Source organism: Acartia tonsa, chromosome 12 (genome assembly GCF_053477335.1).
Source record: "Acartia tonsa isolate MP-2025a chromosome 12, ASM5347733v1, whole genome shotgun sequence".
Classification (NCBI taxonomy): domain Eukaryota; kingdom Metazoa; phylum Arthropoda; class Copepoda; order Calanoida; family Acartiidae; genus Acartia; species Acartia tonsa.
The window spans coordinates 26,079,723-26,105,607 of record NC_137271.1 but is presented as its reverse complement, the minus strand read 5'-3'; the positions used below and the strand labels follow the sequence as shown (position 1 = coordinate 26,105,607).

Sequence of the window (25,885 nt, the reverse complement as noted above, 5' to 3'; positions counted from 1 at the left end):
TCTATCTATCTATCTATCTATCTATCTATCTATCTATCTATCTATCTATCTATCTATCTATCTATCTATCTATCTATCTATCTATCTATCTATCTATCTATCTATCTATCTATCTATCTATCTATCTATCTATCTATCTAATTATCTATTTATCTATCTAATATTATCTATCTATTTCAGGACATTGTTGTTAGTATCCTGAGAACAGAGGGACTTATTCTACAGGCAATTTATTCAGTTTTAAAATGATTGCACGTTTATATCACGCTGAAAATTACAGCAAAATTCGATCGCACTTCTATTTTTTTATAATAAAATTTGATAAATGTTAAATAAAAAAGTTGGCCGTTTTTTTCATAAAAATGAAATAATCTAAAAATTGGCCTAAACTCGAAAATCTGCTCAGAGTGTGTTTTAAACAACTGTGCCTTACAATGTAGCAAAATTTAGCAAGTATTTAGCCTAAAAAAAAAATAATAAAACCGACTAAAAACGTTTAATTTATCATTTTATTTGCAAAAGCACACACATTTAATTAATATAAGTGACTAAAAAGCAGGACATTTGCGATTTTGATTATTTGCTATCATAATACATTTGCAGAATTTGATTAATGACCATTAAATTGCAAATTCCTGTCAGTTGTCTTATCTTTGTATACGAGAATTCGTTTTTTAAATCTTTCTCCTATCCTATTCTACCACTAATATACTATTGGCTGCGACCCTATTCTCTAAAGTCTTTATATTCTAATGAGGGTAAAAAATAGCCTAAAACCATATTATATTCCTAAAAATATAATAGGCTAAAACCATCTCGGGGCCTATAAAAAAACATCGCTTTAAAGGAGATTGATATCGGTTCAGCGGTTAGTGAGATCCTTAGCTACAGAAAAAAAAGCTTAAAACTTTATGTTAGAGGATATTTTTTTTGGTTATAATGAATAAATGTCGATGTGGTACAAGATTGTTAAAACTGATATATTTCATGTTTTGTATCCTAAAGCGTTGTTTTCAATGTTATCACAAAGGTTTAGCCTTAATCTATCTATTCATAGGTCTATCAGTCTATCTACGTATATGTCTATCTATTCACAGGTCTATCTATCTATATATCTGTCTATTTATACATATTTCTATAAATCTATCGAACTATTTATACATATGTCCATCTATTTTATAAGCTACCTATCTATTTTATAATCTATTAATTTGTTGATATATATGCCTATTTATATGTCTGTTTGTCAATCTATTATGTTTCTTATATGTTTGTCTATCTATTTAAACCCTTGGATGGTATTATGCCATTTTGATTTTAGATTTATGTGGTTTTAGTCTATTTTTCTACTCTTTCCCACACACATTCAGATTCAATACAGAGCCCATAGATGCCAAAATCACAACCGCTAGTATGTCTATATGTTATCAATTATATATACTTAAGATTAGTCTTATTAAAATAAAGTACAGACCTACTAAAACAACGTACAATTATAGAGTAGCTGCCCCACTAAAAAATATATTGTTATCTTGACATAAAATCAATTCAATTCTTATCAGAAATAAAATGAATAAGTGTAGCAAAGTTATATATTACTCCGTTGGTCTGTTGGTCAGTCATTGATGTATTTTTCACGTTATTGTTAAATGTCTGTAGGAAAAATATGACTCATGGGATTTTAAAACCATATTTGACAAGTCTATATCATCTTAGCATACAAGAAATTTTGTCAAAATAATGATAGTTAAATTCTACAGCAAAATAGAATTCACAAAAAAAATTATCACTCGGTCAAGTTTTGTTTTATATGGATTTTCCTTCAATGGCGTGCATTTTGATTTTAAATTATTTGGGGGTGAAAAGGGGGAAGGCATGCCTTCCAAATTTCAAATTTAAATGGAGTGTTAACACCTCCCTTCTGTACGCCACTGTGTACTTCTATTGGACGTGAATCATCCTTGTTACCCCTAAATTCTATGATTCATTCAAATTTTATCTTGTTTTACAATTTTGCATATTTTTAAAAAAATTAATCAAAATCTTTGAATAAAAAGAATCATTGTATGGATTTTCTTTTTTTAGGATTATTGAAAAATTCTTATTTTTTATACTAGGGGCCCTGCCTCTAGCATCTAGTGGATCTGTATAAAAAGGGGCTAGAAAAAGCCTAACAATATCACAGTACCTATGTAAAGCTTACTAAAAAAAGAACCCAATCAGTTCAGTTGTTATAAGATATTATGCTTCTGACCATAAAAAATTACTACATTATATAACAGAAAATATGGTAGCAAGATGTTCGTGTGTTATTCTTTCAATCTTAAAAAATGGATTTGAAAATTAATCATGTTATATTACAAATTGTGTTTAAAGTAACAAAGCCTAGCAAATTTTCAATAATTTTCTTTATTATTTTACCGTTTAATCTATCTAAAAGCACCAAAAAGACAAGTTTTCTGAAAAAAAATTAGTAAAACTGTTTTGTGTTTTTATAATAACAACCAAACTGCATACATAATGACATTATTAGACTATCGTTAAAACGTAGATGTAAAACTCTAAGGCTTGATGTACCCTCACATAAACTTATTATAAACCTTCCTCTTTTACATGTTTTACTTCATAGAAGAACCATATCGGTTAGTGAGATCCTTTTATATACAAACACACAGACATCATGTTACTTTTATATTATGAGGATTTCTAAGGATATTTTTGTTAATCTTTTATTTGTTTACGAGAATACTTGTAGATGGTTGCCTAAGTTGACATTAAGGCCTAATTTTGTTCTTTATACTGTTACCATTTATCTATTTCAATCCCCGCAACTTAGCCTTCCCCAATTCTTGCTTCAATATACAGTGGGAAATATTGGATTGTAAACATTAAAATCATAAAAAAATAGCAGTCTTATAAAAAAATAAGTTTTTTGATGCAAAATTTCCAATCTGAAAAAATTGCCATTTCTTAAATATTTAATCATAAAATCTTTGTTTTAGCTTCATTTTATGACGTTTTAATAGTTTTTTGATAGTTCTGAATTTAATTAAACTTTGATATTTTGATATTTTAATTCAAGCTGTACCTGCGGGGTTCTTACAATAAGTTCTTTCCTAACCCTGATAAAAAAAAAATATTTTATCTACTTATTCAAGAGAAATGCTTATTTTTACTTCAGGGGGTAGTTTACTTCCAAATTGTGTAATTTTTTAAATCCACTTTTTAGACTTTTTTCCCACTGTCCGAATCTCTTGTGTCAAAAATGTCAAGTTAATCAAATCGATCACAAACATTTTTTGAGGTTTTAGGCTTCAAAAGAATCGAACGAGAGGGGTGTGGTCGCAAAACAACTGAATTAAATAGAACATTGTAATATGTTTGTTTTTAACTATTATTACGGCATGCTGTCAGACATTTAAAAAAATTATAAAACAATTAATTTAATTAAGACGGCAGAGTTAAAGGAAAAATAGATTTTTTAGGCTGTAATAATCTTTTCCAGTATGGCTTCGAAACCAATTGATATCCGCTGGATTAGAACCAGTTATCAGCAATACTCAAAAATCATGTACAACATTGTATTACAGACAATTTTCCAATAATATTAAAATAAAAATAATAAAATTAATAGCAGTTTTGTGAGCCCGGGCCTTTTAACCCTAGGGGCTACAAAACTGGTTTTAATCTTTAGATTTTTTTTAAATATCTGCAGAAAGTTGTTTATGATACGAGGCGATAAAAACTATTATGGCTGTTTTTCTTTTTTTAGTTGATTTAAATACACACTTTATAAAATGCTTTTATGTTTGGACAAAGTCCTAAAAACCAACTTGACCTTTTTAAGCGATCAGTTGCAGGGTTGGGTGTTTGGGGGAGGGGGCGGGGTCACCCACCCATCGGGTTTATGAAAAGCGACTAAAAAGATTGTGTAACATAGAAGGCTATTTATAAGGACATTTAAGTTTATCAGATTTTTGGGTGTGAAGCTGCTCTATACATTTTTTGTTAGTCGGTCGGTTGATTATTACTGGCCTGTTTCAACTCAACCAATGAATTTGAGCATAAGCATGATCATATTTATCTAGTAGATATTTCTTTATGCTTATAGTTGCAGTACACGATTATGAAATAGAAACTTCTTTGACGGGCGGGAGGGTGTTATTGTAGTTTGTAAATACCCCCCTTTAAATTGAATAAGTAAAGGCCTTCTTTCCAACTTAGTAGCTTAGTAGCTTGGATGTAATTATTATTGTTAAGGATAACCTTTGCTATTTTGTATCTGATTAGGACTGAAATAGACTTTTTTTTATGAAAGTTTTAGCCAAAAGATAAGTTGTAGATTTGCTTTCTATTTCAAACAAGTCAAAAAGAAAAATAGGCTATGTTTTTATTTTATTTTAAGGGGGTTGTTGGCACTTTCCAACCTTCAGCAAGTTTGTTTCAAAAAATAGAGTTATAATTGAATAAAAACAAGTTCTTATTCTATTCCAAATTAAAAAACAAAATAGTATTTTTTTTATTATTTTTATGCATAGCCAAAAAAACAAAGCAGTAAAAATGATTGACTCAAAACGATAGAGTTACCTAGACAGCCTAAAACTCTTCTTTTTACTGTTATATATGTATATGCTTGCGTTAGGGAAGGTGTCTGGTTTGAGCTTGAACCTTTGCAAGTCATACTAGAAACGTTAAAATGTTATGCCTACTGTTTTTTTGACTAGCAACTCCTAATAGCACAGATGAAACTTCCAGACAAAAGTTGTGTAATCAAAGGGTTTTTGTCTTTCACGTGTTGAGAAAAATGTAAGGTATAGAATATAGAATAATAGAAATGTTTTTAATATATCGGTTAAGATTTTCCTAACCACTAATCCGATTAAGGTTTTTATTTAAGCAAAGCCTTACATAAGTTTCGGGATGGTTTTGCTCTATTTATGTTAAGATTCAAGTCTTAGGATTATTTTAGATACACACTGACACAGTCCATAAGTAGTAGAAAATCACAATAGATAAACAAAAAAAATTTAAATTTACTGTTGGCATAAGGAAAAAGGATAAGAGGATGAATACTCACCCCTTTTTCATGGTAAAATACTACTTCCCCATCCCTAAATTTAGAAGCAGACGAAAATCAAAAGCCGCCCAGGGCTTTTTGTAAGTCAATCATAAATAATAATGTGAATAAAAAGAAAAGCGATATTTAGCAAACAGCGGTGGGCGGTCAGAATCAGCTGAATGTTCATTATGAAAAAAATTTCCCCCTTTTTAGAAATAGAAGGATTCATCTTTCATGAACAAATTTTTTTAAATAAAAATAAAATTCTATGTAATTTTTAATTAAAACATTAAAACGAAAATATCTAATCTAATATTCTTGCCCTAAATATGGAAATAGTAAAAAGTAAAAAAATATTTTTTTTAATAATTTTTAATCCTCCCATTTGAAAAGTAGTGGAATAGCAATAAATTTTAGCGCGGCAACAGCGCTGAGTAGGCCTCTAGACCCACTGCCTATTTTCGTCTTCTAGTTGCTTCGATTCCTCTCTTTTATTTTTTTCTCTATGACTGTTGGGCACTCTATGAACACTGAACTCTATTTTCACCTCCATATTTTGAATTGTTGATTGTTCAATAATAATATTTCTATAATAAAGATTTCTTATCTTATTCAAAAATATTACTAGAAAGGTTCTTTTTTTTCGCTTGCGAAATACCTCCATCACCTCTCCCAGTCTTAGCATTAAAATTTATCTCTATTGGGCAATTACGCTCTATTCTCTCTCTATCTATCTCTCTCTCTCTCTCTCTCTCTCTCTCTCTCTCTCTCTCTCTCTCTCTCTCTCTCTCTCTCTCTCTCTCTCTCTCTCTCTCTCTCTCTCTCTCTCTCTCTCTCTCTCTCTCTCTCTCTCTCTCTCTCTCTCTCTCTCTCTCTCTCTCTCTCTCTCTCTCTCTCTCTCTCTCTCTCTCTCTCTCTCTCTCTTCTATTGTTTTCCTTCTTAAGCTAATGGTTTAAAAAAGCTTCGCTACTGATTTCTCGAGTAAATTTAAAAAAAGAGAGGGGTTATTGTCCCATCAGCAAAATGTAGATCTTTGACAAAATATTAAAATATATCTTTTTTATTCTTTGAGATAAAATGTTGTTCTTTCTCTTTGAAAATAGACTAAAACCATCATATTAACAATAATAAAGAACAAACTGCAAAAGTATTCTGCCTTTTTTGAGATTTTTTTCTATTAATCGCATTATTAGTTAGGCACTAATTGAAACTGAATAAACGATACCGTTAGAACGACGAATGGCGGGATGAAAACGGCGTCAGCGGCGGGAAACGTGAAAAATACAAGGAAGAAGATATACATAAACATTTCGCCCTCGTCGAGAAATGGCGCGAAGTAGAAAAGGTAAGAGTTTTTTTTTATACAAATACTGTAATACAATTTACTGTCTTTCTCTATCTAGAATAAGACAATGGACGATAAATTAATGTTCATCCCAAAAAAAGACTATAACCACTATGTCAAAAATCACTTCTCAAAATAATCTAATCTAAATTATCAATATTATGTTTTTTTTTGTATCTGGCCAGTATTGGATGTCAGAAAGGGTTTAATATAATTTATACTACATTGTTCTATTACTGCCAACGTTTATACCAGGAAGGGAGGGGACATTTGACTGTTAATTACACTAATACCCAACGTTTCATAATCATATTTTCTTATTTGATACCTTTAAACTTTAAGGAATTTTATTAAATTTGATTGGTTAAGTGACCAACGTTTCAACTTGGGTTGGGACGGATACTTTTTTGGCCGGATACCGGATACCGAATATCCGGCTGATTTGTAATGCCGGATATTTGGCCAACGTTCGATATCCGGCAATTTACCGGATATCCGGCCGGATAACCGGATTTCCTGCGTTAAAAATCAGTGATAGTTTGAATATCCGGTATCCGGCCGGATATTGAAAATGACCGGATATCCGGCCCACCTCTAGTTTCAACCAATAGTTTTGTTTACTAAAGGAGTAGCTGTATTTATCATCAATGGATATATTCATCAGTTTATTGTCCATTGTCTTATCCCTTGAGATCCATGGTTTTAACCCTTCATATTTTACCCCCATTCTGTTAAAATACGTTTTTTTCTTGTTAATTCTTTTCTTCTAAGTTGTAAAAGGAGGATTTAAGAAAAGATTGTTTTGTGCATTTTACCATATTTCATTTGAATGGTTCAATCACCCCGCTCCCTTCACACCCCCTTCATTTTGGCACCTTTAGACAGTTAATTTCAATATTTTTTCATGGCTCTCATATTATTGACATGCTATTTTCTGAAATATTTATATTGTTTTATGTTGATATAATAACAGCAAGACGGCAGGCAGGGGAAGATACTGGACTATAAATTAAATTGGTTCCTAAAGTTTTTTAAATTACTCTTATTTGTTGGCTCAAACAATTTGGTGACTTTCATTAAATCTTAATTGTTTGTTTCAAACTTTCCAATAATAATTTTAATCTACAGAAAGGGTAATTTTGTATATTGTCAGTTTATCGTCCATTCTCTTATCCCTTAAGATCCCTAAATGAGGAAGAGGGTACAGGTATTTGTCAAACATTGAAAAAAAGGAAATTTTCTGAGTTTAAAAAGGACAAAACTGGTTGTAAAACAATATTTTTAGGAACAATTAAATTTAGAACACTTTTCTAACTTCTTGTCTTAACAAGTATGACAACATCCATTAAAGTCTAAACAAAATTGATCTGTGTCTCAAACTAGTCCTCAAAGTTTTAAAATAGCGTCTTCTTATTTATTGGCTTAAAAATCTTTGGGTATTTCTATTGAATTGTTACTCATTAAGTTGAGTGTCCAAACGATTCAACCACTAGTTGTAATCTACAGAAGGGGTAATTTTGAGTAAATTAATTGGTGCTTTACATCAATTCATCGGCCATTTTCTTTTCCTCTTAGATCCCCCAGAAAATCGTATAAAGTCAAACCAAAATTACACCCTTATTTTCCTTATTTTTACAGGAATCCCCATATTTAATTAATCAATCATAGCTATCCGTTATGGGCTTTCGGATCTCCGGATATTTTAAATGTAGAAAATTTTTGCCCAAGATTTTACGCATTTCACTTGGGTGACCTACCCCTCGCCCCCACCCCCGTTCTAAAAATATCCATCCATAAATTTTTGAGGGCCATTCAACCCCTTCTCTGCCAAAAAATAAACTACTATAACTTTTTTATGGCCCATTTTTTTCACTTTTTTCATTATTTGACATTTTTAGCTTACTAAACTTGTAACTATAAAGGAAATTTTATTCCGATAGTTATAGTATATACTATATAGTAGATAGTATAAATGTTTGTTGGAATATTGAGTTGCTTAAAAACCCTAATTCAAGAATAATGAACTAGCACAATCAAAACACACATACAGATGTAGCAATATGTAGAGTAGAGTATCTTCGCTCCTTACGTGCATTTTTGAATAAGTATTTTTTTCTAAATAGGATAATTTATAACTTAAAACCCTTAAGTTTGACGCTTATATTTGGGTATACTATAACTTTTTTAAAATTAGGATGACAATATCCATATTATACAATGAAAACAAAGATTATATAAAGTTACAGCATGCAGAGTGTATGTTAGTTGTTGATGGGAATCGGCATTGTAAATTTCAAAAGACTATCTTAAAAGCAGTCATTTCCCAAAAAAGAAAATAGTTTATATGTACTGACAGACATACTGACAAATAAGTTAGAAAATATAGTACGGACCAAAGGAATCTTTACTAAAAAATTAATTACATTTCCTCTGGCGTTTCGGCCGGTCAAACAGACGGACAGATATTAGGATATGTCGATAATAAGTCAGCAATGACTACTTATTTACTAAAATATAGTCTACTGCATAGAAACTAATATGGTAGACAGGAAGATAGAAATTTAACCTGTTTATAAAAAAATCTTCAAAAACAGTAAAAACAAAAAGCTGAACTTTTAGGCGTCTTTTAGTTTTAAGACAATAAATTTTCCAATGACCAATCGTTCGATGGCTCTCTAAGATTAAAAAAAAAACAGAGATCTAAAAGTATGAGGCAATGGGCGATAAGTTGGTGTACATCTCCAATTATGATACACAAAATGACACCTTCTGTAGTGGTTTAAACAATTGGACACTCAACTTATTGAACTGCCCAATTCAACAAAAGTCCTCAACAAATAAGAAAACGTCATTATAAAACTTTGGGGACTAGTGAAAAAACAGTCCAATGTCCCCTTCATTCTTGCTGAAAATACACAAATGTTACATAATTCAAATCAACCCCTGGCCTATGAAAGACTCCAAATAGCACAGCAATTGTAAAATCTTAACTTTATCTTAAAGAAGTAATAAACTTTCTAGATAGAACACCTCAGAGCAAGTAGTATGTGGATTAAAACTTTGGAAAATATTTTTGAGAATCAGAGAAAGAGAGAGAGAGAATTAAAGAAAGAAGGAGATAAAGAGAAAGAATGAGACAGAGAGAGAGAAAGACAGAGAAAGAGGCATAGCTAGAGAGAGAGAGAATAAAAAATGTTTATATAAATTTTATGCTAATTTATTTATATCTCAATTTGCCCTGTTCTGCGGTTAGTAATATTATTGCCGATATATTTATGATTAGTCTATGAATACAACCCGACATATAAAAGAAGTAGTAAATAATATAGAGAGAAAAATTTTAAATACTTAATCATTATTTTAAGATTCTAACTATAAGAAATTAGGTCAATTTATCATAAATAAAAGTAATTTTAGCACTTATTTATTCGTTATGGTATTTTTTTGTTACCTAATTGTTCATGGAATCATTATCTTGACTTACAATTCTAATGATTATTATTAACTATGTTGTTTGGGGTTGAAACGGACATATTTTAATCCTTTACCACTAAAAACCAATAACTACCATGTATCTCTGATAAACTGACAAATAGTTCAGTAGCAAAGCTGCTTTAATATTTTTTAATATCTCTATTGGAAAAACTCATAAAGATAAAAGGTAAGATAAGTATGAGTCTGTAATATGTACATTAGTATATATCATACTAATAGCTGCGCCTCTAGAGGCATCTATGGGCATTTGAAGTTTGAGGGGAGGGGATTCACCCTTCCCCCTTTCAATTTTATTTTTTTAAAATTAGAAGGGGCGATTTGTCTTTGTAGGGTGGCTGTACCCTCCCCAAAAATAGTTACATGCCTTCCCAGGACCTATAAGAAGCTAAATAAGTAGAATCATATCGTTCAGCTGTTAGCGAGATCCCGCAAGGGGCATAATATCAGATAAAAGCCCACCATGCACTTTTTAAAGGTGCTAAAAGTAGTCATTGCTGACATATTATCGACATACATAACTACATGTAAGGCGTCGCTAAAATCACACATAATCGCCCTTTTGAAAGTTTATTTAACTACTTTTTTATCATTTACGTATATGGTAAAATTTTCTCTCAAAAAACCTAGAGAAAGCTGACAAAAATGGGTTATAATAATGGATATATCATTACATGGATATTACTCCAGATTTTCATGTCCTCTTATAAAATAAAACTCGCAGCGGGCTTAAAAAAAACGATACTTTCAATTAACCCGTTCTACCTCAACGAACGAACTGACCAATAAATGATTTCCATGTTAGCAACCTAAATTAATGACAATTTTTCTCTTGTCATAATATCCACGTATATTCTATATCCATTGTTACAATATAACAACAGGAAAGTCTGACAAAAAGTAGGTAAAAACTAGCGTAAATTAGCATATTTCAGTGAAAAGGCAAGGCTGATTATTTGCATAAGTAGAAAATATTTCAAAAATTAAATTAAGCTCAAATATAAACTCATCCTTAAAAAAATACTATATGTTATGTTTACCCAGGAATAAAAAGGGTTAAGACAATGACCGATAAATTGTAACCATTCCCCAATAGGATACACAAAATTACCCCTTATGTAAATTAAAATTAGTGGTTGAAACGTTTAGACACTTACTAAAGTCCCCGAAGTTGTTAATTTAACGGTAAGAAAACGTTACTATAAAACTTTGGGGGTTAGTGTAATAAACAGCCAATAAAAGTAGAATAGAATAGTACAAGAATTTCTCATGCATGACGGACGTACTGACAAACCATAGGTATAGAGTAGCTCCGCTAACAACAAAAAGTTGGAATTGTTTACTTTTGTTCTATTTCACAAAAAGTTTAACATTTCTATCTTTTACCTTCTTATTTCTAAAATATATAAGATTATTTTATGCTTTTCCAGAGTTCCCGTCGAACATTAAAACCCACCGACCTACTCCTTATTTATACCTGCGGGCTACCAAGTACCCAATATAACATAACCTAATCTGACATAAAGCAATCAACAAACAATCAAAAAAGGGAGGGAGGTTGGGATCGGTTTTAACAAGACCCTTTGAGGGTAAACGACGACAAGTGAATTAAATAAGATTTAGGTTGGCTTTCATTATTAGAATACCGTTACGTTACATTGGCTTTATTGTTTCTAATGTTTAATCTCGATGTGAATATCAGGCGAATAAGATATTATTATTAAGAAAAAGTAATAGTATGTTTAGAAGTGTGCATGTCTAGTCAGATCTCGTAAACGGCTAAAACAGATAATTCCACATTTTGTATGAAAGTTTTAGTATTTGTCTTGGTTAGGTTTCAAGCTATTTAGAGAAGGTTGAAGTCCCTAGTATTGTTTATAATCATAAAAAAAAGTAATTTTTAAGAATCAAAGTCTAAAATAGGTTAGATATGCCTTTAAAAACTAATAAAGGAAATAGGCATGATCAAATATGGCAATGGTGGGGAGTACCACTCATATAAAAAGGGGGTGGGGGGAGTAATAATATTTTTCATATGGTGGGGAGGGGGGCATAGCGGAAATATCTAATCCAAAAAATTTCCCTTATATTTTGAAATGATCTAAAATTTTGACAGTCACTAGCGAAAGCTTCTCTATAACACAAGTTGTACGTCAGTATGTCCTAATTATCTTTTAATATTGTAGCTTTAGGTTTTTTAAATAGCTTTCGGCCGTTATAATATCAACATAAGACTGTCACTTAATGGTAATAGAATACCGTTATATCGATGATATGTCAGCAATAGCTTTTATCTAACGCCATAAAATTGATATCATAACGGCAGCATGTAGATAATATGTCTGCTAAGAAAACTTTTTTAAAATACAGGATGAGAGGGGACATTGGACTGTTATGAGACTAGTCACCAAAGTTTTATTATTACGTTTTCTTAATCGTTGGATAAACAACTTTGAATTTGATTGTCTTTAATATGTCAGCGATGACCACTTTGATTCAAACCTATATAGTCGACGAACATAAAATATTGAAATAGCATGACAATATAATATATTTACTGTTTATTTAAATTGATAAAAGCTGCGTAATTGGTGAATATTGTCATCCTTGTTTTTTGCTAGACTTTGGTTTTAAAAAGAAATTTGACTTTTGTCACCCTCTGCGGCTGAATTAAAGGTGTTTACAATTCTGGAAAAAAATTCTGTTATGCTGTCATATATTTTCAATGGTTTATGCAGGGATAAAACAATGGCCGACAAATTGATATACATTCCCAATGATGATACACAAAATTATATAGATAACAATTTGAACATTAGTTCTAATAACCAACCATCAATGAAAGTCCCCAAAAGTGTTAGGCCAACATATAAGAAAACGTTGGGGACTAGTTTTAATAAACAACCCAATGTCCCCCTTCTCTCTCTAAGTTTATGTCGATAACGAATGGACGTCCATCCCGATGCTCGATATAGAGTAGCTGCGCTACTTTTTACATAAAATCATTAACATTTCAAATGTTATATAAAATTTTGCTAGTTTTATGTGAATTTTTTCATATTACATATTTATATGTAATGTTTGTTTGTCTGTTTATGTGTGTATATATGTATGTGTGTATATATGTGTGTGTGTGTGTGTGTGGAAAAAAGGAATGAGTAATCTAAGGCAAAAAAATAATTTTTTCGACAGTAGGACTTTAAGAAAACAGATCATTACTGACTTATTATAACACTAGCGGCTTCACCCTTAGATGCCTCTAGGGGACTTGAGGAGGAAGAGTCGGATAATGCTGATGTCCCATGTATCCCTGGCTACTACCGGATAATGTTGAAGTCCCCTATATCCCTGGCTACTACAGGATAATGTTGATGTCCCCTATATCCCTGGCTACTACCGGAAAATGTTGATGTCCCCTATATCCCTGGCTACTACAGGATAATGTTGATGTCCCCTATATCCCTGGCTACTACCGGATAATGTTGATGTCCCCTATATCCCTGGCTACTACCGGATAATGTTGATGTCCCCTATATCCCTGGCTACTACCGGATAATGTTGATGTCCCCTATATCCCTGGCTACTACCGGATAATGTTGATGATTGCGTATCACTTTCCCCGGAACTGTACACCCCTGCAATTACCAAAATATTCTCCCACGAGAACCTGCTAACCTTGCAGGCTATTGTTATATCATTCGACACCCGCATAAAAAATTGTTTGATAGTCCCCAAAGTTTTATAAAACTTAGGAAACTTAAGTGAATTTGGACTAGTTCATTCATTAAGTTGATTATTCAAACGCTTCAACCACGTATCAACAAGATTTAACAGGGATAATACTTTTAATAAGAGCATGTCGATAATATGTCAGCTATGACCACTTTTATTTAGTTACTTATAGTCTTCATAAACTACTAAAATTGCATGTCAATTTAAGGATTCCAGTCTAACAGGGTAAAAATCCGCGACTTTGACATAATATGTAAACGTGTCTGGTAGCGCATACTGCGTCATAACTAAACAACAAACAGATTCTGCAGCTGCTATAGTTTCTTCTATGGACAAACGGACAACGATAAATTGATAATCATAGTTTGGCTTCGCTTCTAAACATTAGAATTCAAAGACAGCGTTCTCAATAATTGGTTTTTGAATCTAAGAAAAAAATTAATGGATCAATCCATAGTTGAAATGTTTAAAATAACATTTAAATTCCAGAGCGAATGTTTTAAGAAAAGAGTTTATAAAACAAGAACGATAAAGTTAGAAAATTCGATATATTATTACTTGGATGTTGCGCCAGATTTTGATGTACTCTAATAAAGTGATGCTTGTAGCTACCCCACATTAACCCCCTACCCCATCCCTTTCCTCCTTCTGGAGGAACGAACTGGCCGATAAATGTCCAAATTTTCATCTTAAATTGACTACAAATTTTCCCCTGTCATAAAATCATTGATTGAAAAGTTTAAACCAACCAATCAAGCTTTGATAAACACTGTTTAATAGTTTCTTTTAGTGATTTAAAACACATACATCAATAATTAAAGAGAGGGAAAAACACAAAACCAACAAAGACCAACAGACAAACATTATATAGTAGCTTCGCTACTAATAAAAAAAACTACTACAGAAAGGCATTTACTTATCTTATCAAATAAAAAGATATTTTTCTCAGGCTCGTAGCAATTCGATTTTACAATAACAAGGACAATTCTGTACAATGTGTCCATCAGTAGCGCAGTAAAACTAAAACGCAGGGAGGGAGGTGACTTTAGGCTGTTTATTACACTAGTCCCCATAATTTTATAGCAACTTTTTCTTATTCGTTGGCTTATCAACCTTAAGGACTTTTATTTAATTTTTATTTGTTGGTTTATTTTAACCAATAATTTTAATCTACAATTTTGTTTGGCATCATTGGTTATGTACATTAACTCATCGGTTATTGTTTTATCCCTTTAAGATTCTTGATTAAAGATTCCTTTATATAAGAACAAAAATATCTTAAGGACCGCTGTACTAAACTTGGAAAAAAATGTGTTGAAACATCGCAAATTTATATTGATAACTAATCTGTAAATGTGTCCAGGAATCTAAAGGAATAAGAAAATGGATGATAAATTGACGTACAACCCTAATGATGATACACAAAATTATCCCTTCTGTAGATTAAAATAACTAGTAGTAGAAACGTTTGAGCACTTAACATGATGAAACATCAACTAAAAAAATCACTAAAGTCCCCAAAGTTGTTGGTCCAACATTGGGGACTAGTGTAATAGACAGCCCATGGTTCCCTGCCTCCCTGGAATGATTCTCAGTGTTGAAAATATGAATTTAGATTAGATTGTATTAAGGCGTGAGAATTGAATGAAAATACAAGGACTAAAAAGGCCATAGGTAGCGCAGCAATAACAAGATAACTACATTTTATAAATTGCTGGGAGGGAGGGTATATTTATTATAATAGTCCTCAAAGTTTTCTTATTCGTTGGCTTATCAACTTCAGTGTCTCAAAATGAATTTTAATTGATAGGTTCATTACGTGGAGTGTCCTAATTTTTCAACCAATAATTTAATCTACTTTTGTCTTATCCCTTTAAAACCACGTTTTCGAGATAATACTAGCAGTTTTGACTGGGGCATAACGCGTCAATGGATATAAGATATACGTGGTTATATTGACAGGGGAAATTCTTTTGTCAATCTAGCTTGCCTCATTTACTGGTCAGTTCTTTCAGTCAGTAGGAGGCAAGGGTTTGGGTAAAGGGGTTGATGGGGTGTATCGTTATTTTATTCAGCTGCAAGCATCACTTTTTTGAGTATATGAATATATGGTGCAACTTCCAAGTAATAATATATCAATTTCACTGACCGACATACTGATATAAATAAGCTGTGCTTCTTAAATTTGAGATTCAGAATCAATTATTATTTAAAACAAATAATAGACAAAGATAGATTAGAGATGGGGAAAAGTTTTCTGAAGTATAAAAAAACATGTTAAAACAGGGATGGATAAGACAATGGCGGTTGAATAAATATGCAGAACTTTGTTCCAGAAGACAATGGACGAGAATAAGTAATGTGGTAATGAAATTTTGGATACCGTTGTAATTTACAGTACAATGTACCCATCCATTTCTGACTTTTTTTCTATCACAAGAGCTACCGAAAGCAGAATTTTAGTTCATAAGAAGGAAAGATTTTATTAAATATTTTTTTTTATCAGTATAAATCTCCCTTACTGAGCATTAAATAAGGCATCATTTTATTGCATAAAAGGAGATAAAAGTAGAAAGAAAACAGTGAGATAGATAGATAGAGAGAGATAAAAATTAAAAAGAAAGAGAGATAAAATGTAAGCATTAGCATTTTAATCGTTATCACTACCAAAATGAAACTTTATCGAATTCACTTATTGTTGGAAGTTTTGCAGTTAAAAGCAAATAAAAGTAGCATGTTTTGATATTGAAATTTTGAAGAAACTTGGCAGCTTGTTGTCTTAAAATAAGACAGCTACAATTTTAAGCTAAAAGCAGCTATCAGTGGTTTGATTTCTAGAATATTTTGGAATACTAAAAAGCTGCTAAATACAAAAAAATCATTCAATTTCTTAAGAGCAAAATGCTTTAAGGTGCATTCCATTTCGTGTGAAAATGTATAATAAACAGACAAACCTAATTATAGGATATACCTGCACTGCTAAAAAAGTTATGATTTTGCTAACTTGACGGATAACGGACCATTTTTTTTCTCAATCTTCTAGCACCCCATGAGAGAAAGAGAATAAGAATGGGCTGTTTAAACGATGCTGTATAAAATTGCGCTAGAATAAGCATAGTTTTTTTGTATACCTCTTCCATTTCTGTGAGGGGTTTTTGATAGGTATTTCTTAATTGGGTTGTCCTACCTTCTTTTAAAATAGCTTAAAACCGGCCTAGAAACAATAAAATGTTGCCATTCAAAGATATATCTTATCTTTATTACTGTGTAATAGTTTATTGTCTTATTGGCTTAATTTTGCAACATATAAATCAAAATAGCTCTATCCTTTTTTACAAAGCATGCTATAATTGCCGACAGTAAAGAAACACTTGTGTAAGGGCAGTGCAAATCATAAATTTTGTTGGAAACTGGAATTACATTGTTCTAATCAGGGAAGGAGGGACCAATGGCAGATTCATTAATATTCAATCAATTTTCATCCTAATGATTATTTGTAAGTTACTAAAGATAGGATTATACACAATTTTTTATAAGGTTATTAATTTATATTACAATGTCCTACACCAGTACCTCTAAATTTTATCATACCAATGGATCTTTAGGCATACATCTTGGTCAGCAGAACAGTACAATAGTAAGTTAGACCAGTCACTTAATATACTGTAATTTCAAAGTATAGATTACTACAGAACCCGTTTTTCAGATTCAAATTGAATAAGGGCACTTTGGTCTAAAAGAATTTATTGAGGCAAAAATTTCAATTGTTTATGTCGACTAATATGGTAATGAATTTATTAGTCATTACTAACATAATTGACTGTAAATTTCACTGGTACCCAAAGTTCTTTAACCATGTTACCTTATTCATGGGCTCAAAACTTTGGGTACTTTAACTGAATTTTATCGAATAGTTGGTACCCAATATTCTATAACAGATATTCATCTCATTCATCTAAAAACTTTTGATTGGTTGGTTCCAAACTAGTAGTATCCAAACTTTTTAACCAATAATTTTAAATCTACAGAAGGGTAAATTTTGTCTATGATTTTTTGGGATGTATATCAATTTATTGTCCATTATCTTATCCCTTAAGATCTCCAAAACATTTGCAAAAATTTTGACCATAAAATGCGCATTGTGGTACGGTTATGAAGAAAAGCACCACCTTTATGAAAGATTATCAATCAAAAAAAACTGACAACGATTATTTTCCTAACATTTTTACCGTAGCGAGGCTACTCTATAAGAGTTGGTGTGTGTTTTAGTTTGCTTATTAGTGTTTGGATCAGGAAGAAAGCGTACAATATATTGTATGTTACACTATTCCCCAAAATTGTAGAATAATGTTTTCCTATTCGTTAGCTTAACAACTTTTGGGACTTTTCCTGAATTTTGAGTTGCCGGTTCATTAAATTGAGTGTCCAAATTTTCAACTACAAATTGTAATCTACAGAAGAAGGGGTAATTTTGTGTATTATTTTTGGGGATAACATAAATTTTTCGGCCATTGTCTTAACTCTTTAGGTCCCAGGATAGGGTATGGGGATATATCATTGAAAGATGAATAAATCCTTCGAATAAAACATAATTAATATGCAGAATGAAATTCATTTTTATTTAAAATTTAGTTTAAATGCTGCAAATGGACGTTTCAATCCTTGTTTCTTAACTGAAATTCTCTGTACTCTCCGTTCTAGATTATCATAATAATTTTTTTAGATTTTTTTGTGATGTTAATCAATAATAAGAGAGGTTTTATCTAGCAGTATTAAAACTTGTCAACCAAAAGATTTAATCTACAGAAGGGTTAAGTTTGTTAATCACCATTGAGAACTTTGTCTTATCCCTTAGATCTTAATGCCTAATATTGGCTTCCGACGTATTAAAAAGAAATTTATATATTTTCAAAAGATAAAAAGACAAGAATAATTGGTAAAAAGAGAGAAAGCAAGAAATAGAAAAATAGATAGAAAGGTTTCTTCTAATAATTTTATAGATAACTCTGTAATTTAAGCATTTTATCAAGATACAATATTTATTAACACATACAAAATTTACCATTTTATACATACATTAGGCATGTTAGAATTGTACTATACATTTTGATTTCATGATCAGATATCTTAAAGGACTATGGAAAATGAATTAATGTTTCCCTTTTTGAACTTTAGTTTATTGCTTTTGTAGATTAAGTTATTGGTGGAAATATTTGGACATAGATAGTTTGTACAACCCAATCATGATTTAATGACGAATGCACAAGTTTTTAAGCCAACAAATATCAGAACGAGTCATCTTTTGGGGTTCAGTGTTGTTTACAGTCTAATGTCCTTCCCCTTCCTAGGCTATGACTCACCTAATATCGGTATAACGATATTATATCGATATTGATAAAATAACTATTCAGTACCATGGACAGGACAATGGCCGATAAATTGATATACATCCCCAATGATACTCAAAATGCTCCTTCTTTAGATTACAATTATTGATTGAAATGTTTGGACACTCAACTTAATGAACCAAACAATTAAAATTCAAAAGCATAATAAATCTTCCAATAAAAAAAATCAATAAAAATCCCCGAAGTTGTTAAGCCAACGAATAAGAAATTTTCTTTATAAAAAATTAGAGACTAGTGTAATAAACAGCCAAATATCCCCAACCTACCTGACACAGCACACATAGAATTTACCAAATTATTTTTTTTTACAAAAAAGTAAGTTTTTCCTATGTCTATCTAAATTCTAAAATTATAGACACAGATTTAGATAAAATTAATTACAGTCTATTTCTTATTTTTGGTAAAAACACTTTTCATTTTAGAATAGAACAGAGTGAGAGGTGACAAGGTACTGTAAATTATACTAGTAACCAAAGTTTAATAAATATGTTTTCTCATTCCTTGGTTTAAAAACTATAGGTTTTGTAATTAACAATTTGTCTTATCCCTAAAGATCCCTGCCGAATACAATTTTCTGCTATGCTAATAATGATATTACAGAATTATGTTAATATAATAACATCACAAAAATGCTCGAAATATTGTAATAGTTTTAACAAATTTTTATCAATTTCAAGTAAAATTGCTTAAAATCAGGAATAAAGAAAATTATGTAAAGATTAAATTGATCAACAACTCTTTGTTCTCCCCATTTTTTAACTTACTTAAAACAGTAGTAACTCATTGAGAGGAAGATTAATTTATTAACCATTGTTTTATATCTACCTTCTTGCTTTAAATCATTAGAAAGCATTTTAAGTGTTATCAAACGTTCCAACAAAGTAGAAAAAAAAATTTTGATAATAAATTTGGTTTAGTAATGAAATATTATTACTTGGATCTTACACCAGATTATCATGTTCTTAAATAAAGTGAAACCTGTAGCAGGCTAAATAACGAGCCCCCCCCCCCCCCCCTTAATCCCATCCCATCTCCTCCTACTGATTAGACCGACTTACCAATAAACTATGTGGATGTTAGCAACATATCCATCATATCCACGTATAGTCGATCTACATCCATTGACTTAATAAAGGCCTTTAGAAAAAAAACCACATAAATTGTCTAAAATAATATTTTGTAGTTTTTTGGGCTAACTTCATTCTTTTAAAGTCAGATGTTAGAACTTTCTATGAACAGCAAATCAGATAAATTAATCGATACACAGACAACAATACTAGAGGGACAAACGTATACTTGTGCTACAAACGTACTTAGGGACCCTTATTCGAAATAGTATGTAAGGGCATTCCCAATACTCATGTAAAAAAAATAGCCTAAAACCACCCCGGGACGTATGTGAAGCGAACCTAGGATGGTAAAAAAAAAACGGTTCCAGTTGTTAGCAATATCATAACGGACAAACAAAAAAAACTCATTGATTTATACTTTTAGATTATCAGATTTATATTTTTCAGGTTTTGAAGCCGAGCACCTTAATATTGAAGATCTGGCGCGCCTGGGGTGAAGAGTGCACGGACGTTTCTTTCATTGTCAAGAAAATTAAACAGAGAAAACAAAAAGAGGTAAGAAGTTATTTTAGGGCGACAGCGAAAAGTGTCATGTGTGACGTCATAAAAATACGTCTAAACGGGAGGGATGACAGGAGAAGTGGGATAGGAAAACCTTATAAAAAAAGATGGATAATAAACGTATTTTATGACGTCACACATGACACTTTACGCTGTTCCTATTTTTAGAAGAGAACCTAGTTTACAATTCTAAATGCACGTCTGTATATTTGGGTAAATACTAAAATTACAGACAAACAAAAGTGATTATAGAGAAGCCTTGCTACCAAATCACCAATTTTGAAAATCTATTAAGAGTCTTTTTACGCCTTTTTCCAGCCATTAATGGGTGATCCATCAGTTCCGCGCATGTAGCACTTTAGCAGTTGTTAGAATATCATTTTATTACAATAATAAATGTATAAGTATAGATGTATATCCAAGACAACTACCTGGACTTTTTTATTTTTCGATGCTATTTTCTGATATTCAAAGGCCCAATTGAAAGTTCGTCACAGGTCCCCACCCATGCATTAAAAAATGCGTTTGCGAAAAAATTGAGTATATAATATTAACGGAACTGCAGATTCACCCCATTAATGCACTATGATTGTGTAATAATGTCTTTAAAAAGACTGTCTTCATTATTTCGTTAATACAAAGCTTTTCTATTGCATATTTGTAAACCAATACATTAAAGTCTTAAAATTATCTTTTAAATATTTGGTTCTCGTTTAAACATTCACTGGATACAAAATAATGTTTTTTTATATTTTGCTGTATATCTGTTTATTTTTATTTAATTATTTGTTTTGCCGTGCTTCATAATTGTCCTGTTTTAGATAAATACAACTAAAATTTCAACCGCATTGTCTTTTTAAGCAAAGAAAAAACTTAATTTGTATGTATGTAGCAAAATATGGTATTCTATTACCTTCGCATATTGTTATTTTCGCAAAGAAAGACACAATCGCCAACTAATAATGGATGTAGCAAATACGTGGATATTATGACAAGGAAAAACTTGTCGTCAATTTAGGTTGCTCTTTCCCCAGTCATTTTTTGGTCAGCTCGTTCATCCAGTAGGAGGGGAGGGGATAATTGTTATTTTAGTTCGTGTTTCACTTCATTAGTGAAAAAATGAAAAAATGAAAATTATTGTAAGATCCAAGTAATAATATATCTATTAATAATATATTCAACTAATTTAAGGGGATAAAAAGAGATTTTAGTAAATCAAAGGATTAAATTTATTTTGTGCCGTATTAATAATTTGCGATTTGACGACTTGATAATGTAACACATTTTGTGGCAGTGATAGTACAACGCAAAATAATATGCAAAAAGGCTTAGTTAAACCTTAAACAATAATCAAATGCTTCTTTCAAAACGGCAAAAATATGTTATTATAAATGAAAAATGTTAATAAAAATTTGTGAACCCCCAAATTATATTAAACAAAATTGCCCCGAATGTAGATTGTATTTTGGTGTATCATACAATTGCTAAAACTATTTGAAAGGGTTTTCAAAACGATAAAGCAATTCAATCAAGTCTAAAAATATATAAAAACTCATAAATTAATTTTTTGTCAAAAAGTATGGTAACTTTTTAAGAGGATTAGCTATAAGTTAAAACTTCCGGATTTTTTCCCAGCAAGAATTTTTTCTATGAATCTTGTCTTCAGGGATTTAGGGATAAGCTTAAGATATGTTATTTATCGTATTATAGTCAGCTTTCCGCGGATATCAAAATACAAATATAAGATTAAAACAGGTTTTCTTACCCGCGCGTGGCCAAAGGTCATGGCTAAGAAAACCTGTTTTAATTTTATGATTTTTATTTTCATATTCGGGAAAAGTTGTCTGTGATACGATGCTATACAAAATTTTTCAGTATGTCTGAGAACTGATTCTAATCCAGCGGATTTTAATCGGATTCGAAGCCATACTGGAAAAAACGACATTATATCTACATAATAGGTATTATTTTCGCTATAAGCACCTTTATTAATAAACATTTAACTAACATCAATAATTTTTAACTAATTATTCTTCAGACATACAATACCTCCCCCCTAGAAAGTGTAAAGTTACTGAAAATGTTTATTTTAAGCTGATTAGACAGTTATTGGAGGGTTTCTCCCCTCCCTAAACAGGTCTACGTAGTAAGAGAAGATGAGATATTATAAAAGTGCTATTATTTCCTTTTCAAGTAACATACACTATTGATCCTAAGATTGAGTTCTATAATAAAGTCTTTTTAGTTTTAGGTCATTTGGGAATGGCTTTGTGTGATTAAAATATTTGCCCCTATACCTAATCCCTTCCCCCCTAATGAATTAACGAACTGACCAATAAATGACCGGGGATATAGCAAATTAAATTGACGACAATTTTCCCCCTGTCATAATATCCATATATATTCTACACCCATTATTGTCCCCTCTCTGCATGAAGGGGAACATTTATGAAGTTGATGTGACAATGATTGCAACAAAATTAAAGGTACATTCCACTGGCAGGGTTATGTTTTCAGAAAAAATATGTAATTGGCATTATTTCATAATTTTTCATATAAAAACTATTTCGGAGGTTAAAGGTGATAGCAAATATAACCTAAAACCAATCTGCACCTAGTAGAAGCTGGTCTAAAATAGAGAACTCAATCGGTTCAGTGGTTAGCAAGATCTTAAAGACAAATTAAATTTATAGATTAAGAGGATAAATTGATTATAAAGAATCATAGTCAACCTAATTAGACTGATATAAACGTCAACTTTAAAGCCAATTTGATAATTATTAAAAGAAACCCATATCTACTTTCTGATAATGACTGGTCTTATGTTGATAAACTAACAACAGATTATTCGTCCCTCTACATTTTACTTTATTTCCTCTTTATTTTACTTTATAAAATGTAATTATCTCGCTAATCGCTGAACCTATATGGCTCTCCTTTAAAGTGTAGCTGTTAAAGGTCCTGTGAAGGTTTTATAAATATTTTAAGAAGTGGGGGGTATCATCACCCTCCCAAGGAAAATAACCTCTAGAAAAATCAAGCGAGGAGATGATTATCTTTATAGAGAACCTAGTAATAGTGTCTAACTTTTTATCTTTGTGACGTAACAAAAACCGAAGGATGAGAGGGGAGGTGGGAAAGAAAACCCCTAAAAAAGAGATAGATTTTTGTTACGTCACAAAGATAAAAAGTTAGACACTATTACTAGGTTCCTTTATGGATGACACCTTTTTGTATATTATTTTATTTAAATATGCACCCCATAAAAATGCCACTGTATGTGTCGCATACATATTATCTTTTTTGACAAGCCTATGAGTTTTTTTTCTATTTTGCCCCCTACTTTTCTACCAGTAACTTTTATTGAATAACTTAGAACCGGTTCTCAGCTATATTGAAAAACATGTAAAGCATACAGACAATTTTCCACTATATATCAAAAAAAACCTCGGGGCTAACAAAACATGTTTTATTTTTATTTTTCATTTTAATATCCGTTGAAAGCTGTCTATAATAAGATATACTTATTCTCAAGTATTTTCTTTCTAACTTCTAAACACTTAGGGTGGGGGAGATTCAAATTTCCCCACTTAAATACGTGGGATAATACTAAAATTTCTTTTACCATTTAAATGCTTAAATAGTTGGAGATAACCATTTGAAATGCACTTCATTTGAGTACGGATATAAGGATAGGACAATGGACGATAAATTAGTCTTCTCTTAGTTTTATGCAGGGAGGGAGAAGACACTAGACTGTGAATCATAATGGTATCCAAAGTTTTATAATTACAGTCTCTCTTGTGTCTGCTAATATGTCTTTGGGTACTTTTGATTAGTTGATACAAACAAACAGTGTACACACACTTTCCCACCGATAATTTTCATTTACAGAAGGAATATTCTTGTTTATCATCCATCGAGTACATCAATTTATCATCTATTGTCTTATCCCTTAAGATCCTTGGTCTTATATAAGATTATACCTTTGGTACCTTGTAAATATTTAATTAAATAGTACAATAATAAATTTAAATCAACCAATTAATGTTTAATAGTTTAATGTTGTTCTTTATAATGATTGTAGCTTGTTATTGCTGCGCTACTTATGGACGTAATTGTCCATTTTTACAATACCAAATCCTTTTTCCCTGTTAGAAAAATGCATTTAAAGTGATCTAGTTTTGTAATGAGTTATCTGTCAGTGACATATCATTAATTTGCATCTTTATACTCTTTCTTGCTCTTGCTAGCTTTCTAGCTATCTTGCTATCTTGCTATCTAGATATCTATATTCCCATCTAACTACTCTTTCTATCTATGTTTCTATGTTATGAGGTTTCTATGTTGATATCCAGCTTTAGGGCTATCCTTCTGACGCACTAGTTTTCTACATATCTATCTTTCTATCTTCATTTGTATCTAACTATCTTGCTATCTAATCTATCTATCTAACTATATATTTTTATATATAATTTTGGTTAATTTTCTATTCATCTATGTATCTATTTACCAATCCACCAATATATTCATATATTTACAAATTCATCCATCCATCTGTCTTATCTATCTATCTACCCATTCATTCATTCATCTATCTATCCATCCATATCTAACTATCCATCTATACATCTATCTATCCATTCATCTAAAAGAAAATGTATTTTGTCTCTTTTGTTTAATTACGCCAATGAAAAATGAAAGAAAAACAAAATGTAATCTTTTCTAATTGGGGAAACAAGAAGGGAAAAGTTTACTGAAAAAGAAAAGATTAAATCTTAATTAAGATAAAATAGCCGTAAACCATCGCGGGACTTTTTTGATGGGTTGACTATCTATTTTGAGACTCTTACAAGGTTTAAAGACCCCCACCCCAAAGTAGTAAAACCTTCCTTGAACCCATAGGAAGCTTTGTTGTAAAGGAGAACCCTATCAGTTGAACGGCTATTGTTTTCTTAACCTAAAGACACATTGACAGACAGACACACATCGTATTATATTGATATAAAGATTGCATTTACCAAAGTTTTTTTTATAAAGCCTATAAAATGGCCTACTATTGGTCAATTACAAATGTTTTCTGGCCTGCCATTGGTAGTTTAGTCTGTGTATTGGCCTATTATTTGTTCATTTGTATTGTATGACGTCATTGTTTAAAGGAACTACAAAAGGCTCCGTATTTAACCCTTTTGGCTTCTTATTTTAGATTTCTTATCC

General features: G+C 31.2%; 1 protein-coding gene across 1 annotated transcript in view; it reads left to right on the top strand.

Moving 5' to 3' along the window:
- The first annotated feature begins 947 nt into the window (after positions 1-947).
- Positions 948-25,885, top strand: part of LOC145333277 (uncharacterized) — a 135,776-nt gene continuing 110,838 nt past the window's right edge. The window contains exons 1-3 of the mRNA XM_080178408.1: positions 948-968; positions 6,292-6,405; positions 20,555-20,662. Coding sequence (XP_080034534.1) covers positions 948-968; positions 6,292-6,405; positions 20,555-20,662 — 243 coding nt within the window. The remainder of the gene's footprint in view (positions 969-6,291; positions 6,406-20,554; positions 20,663-25,885) is intronic.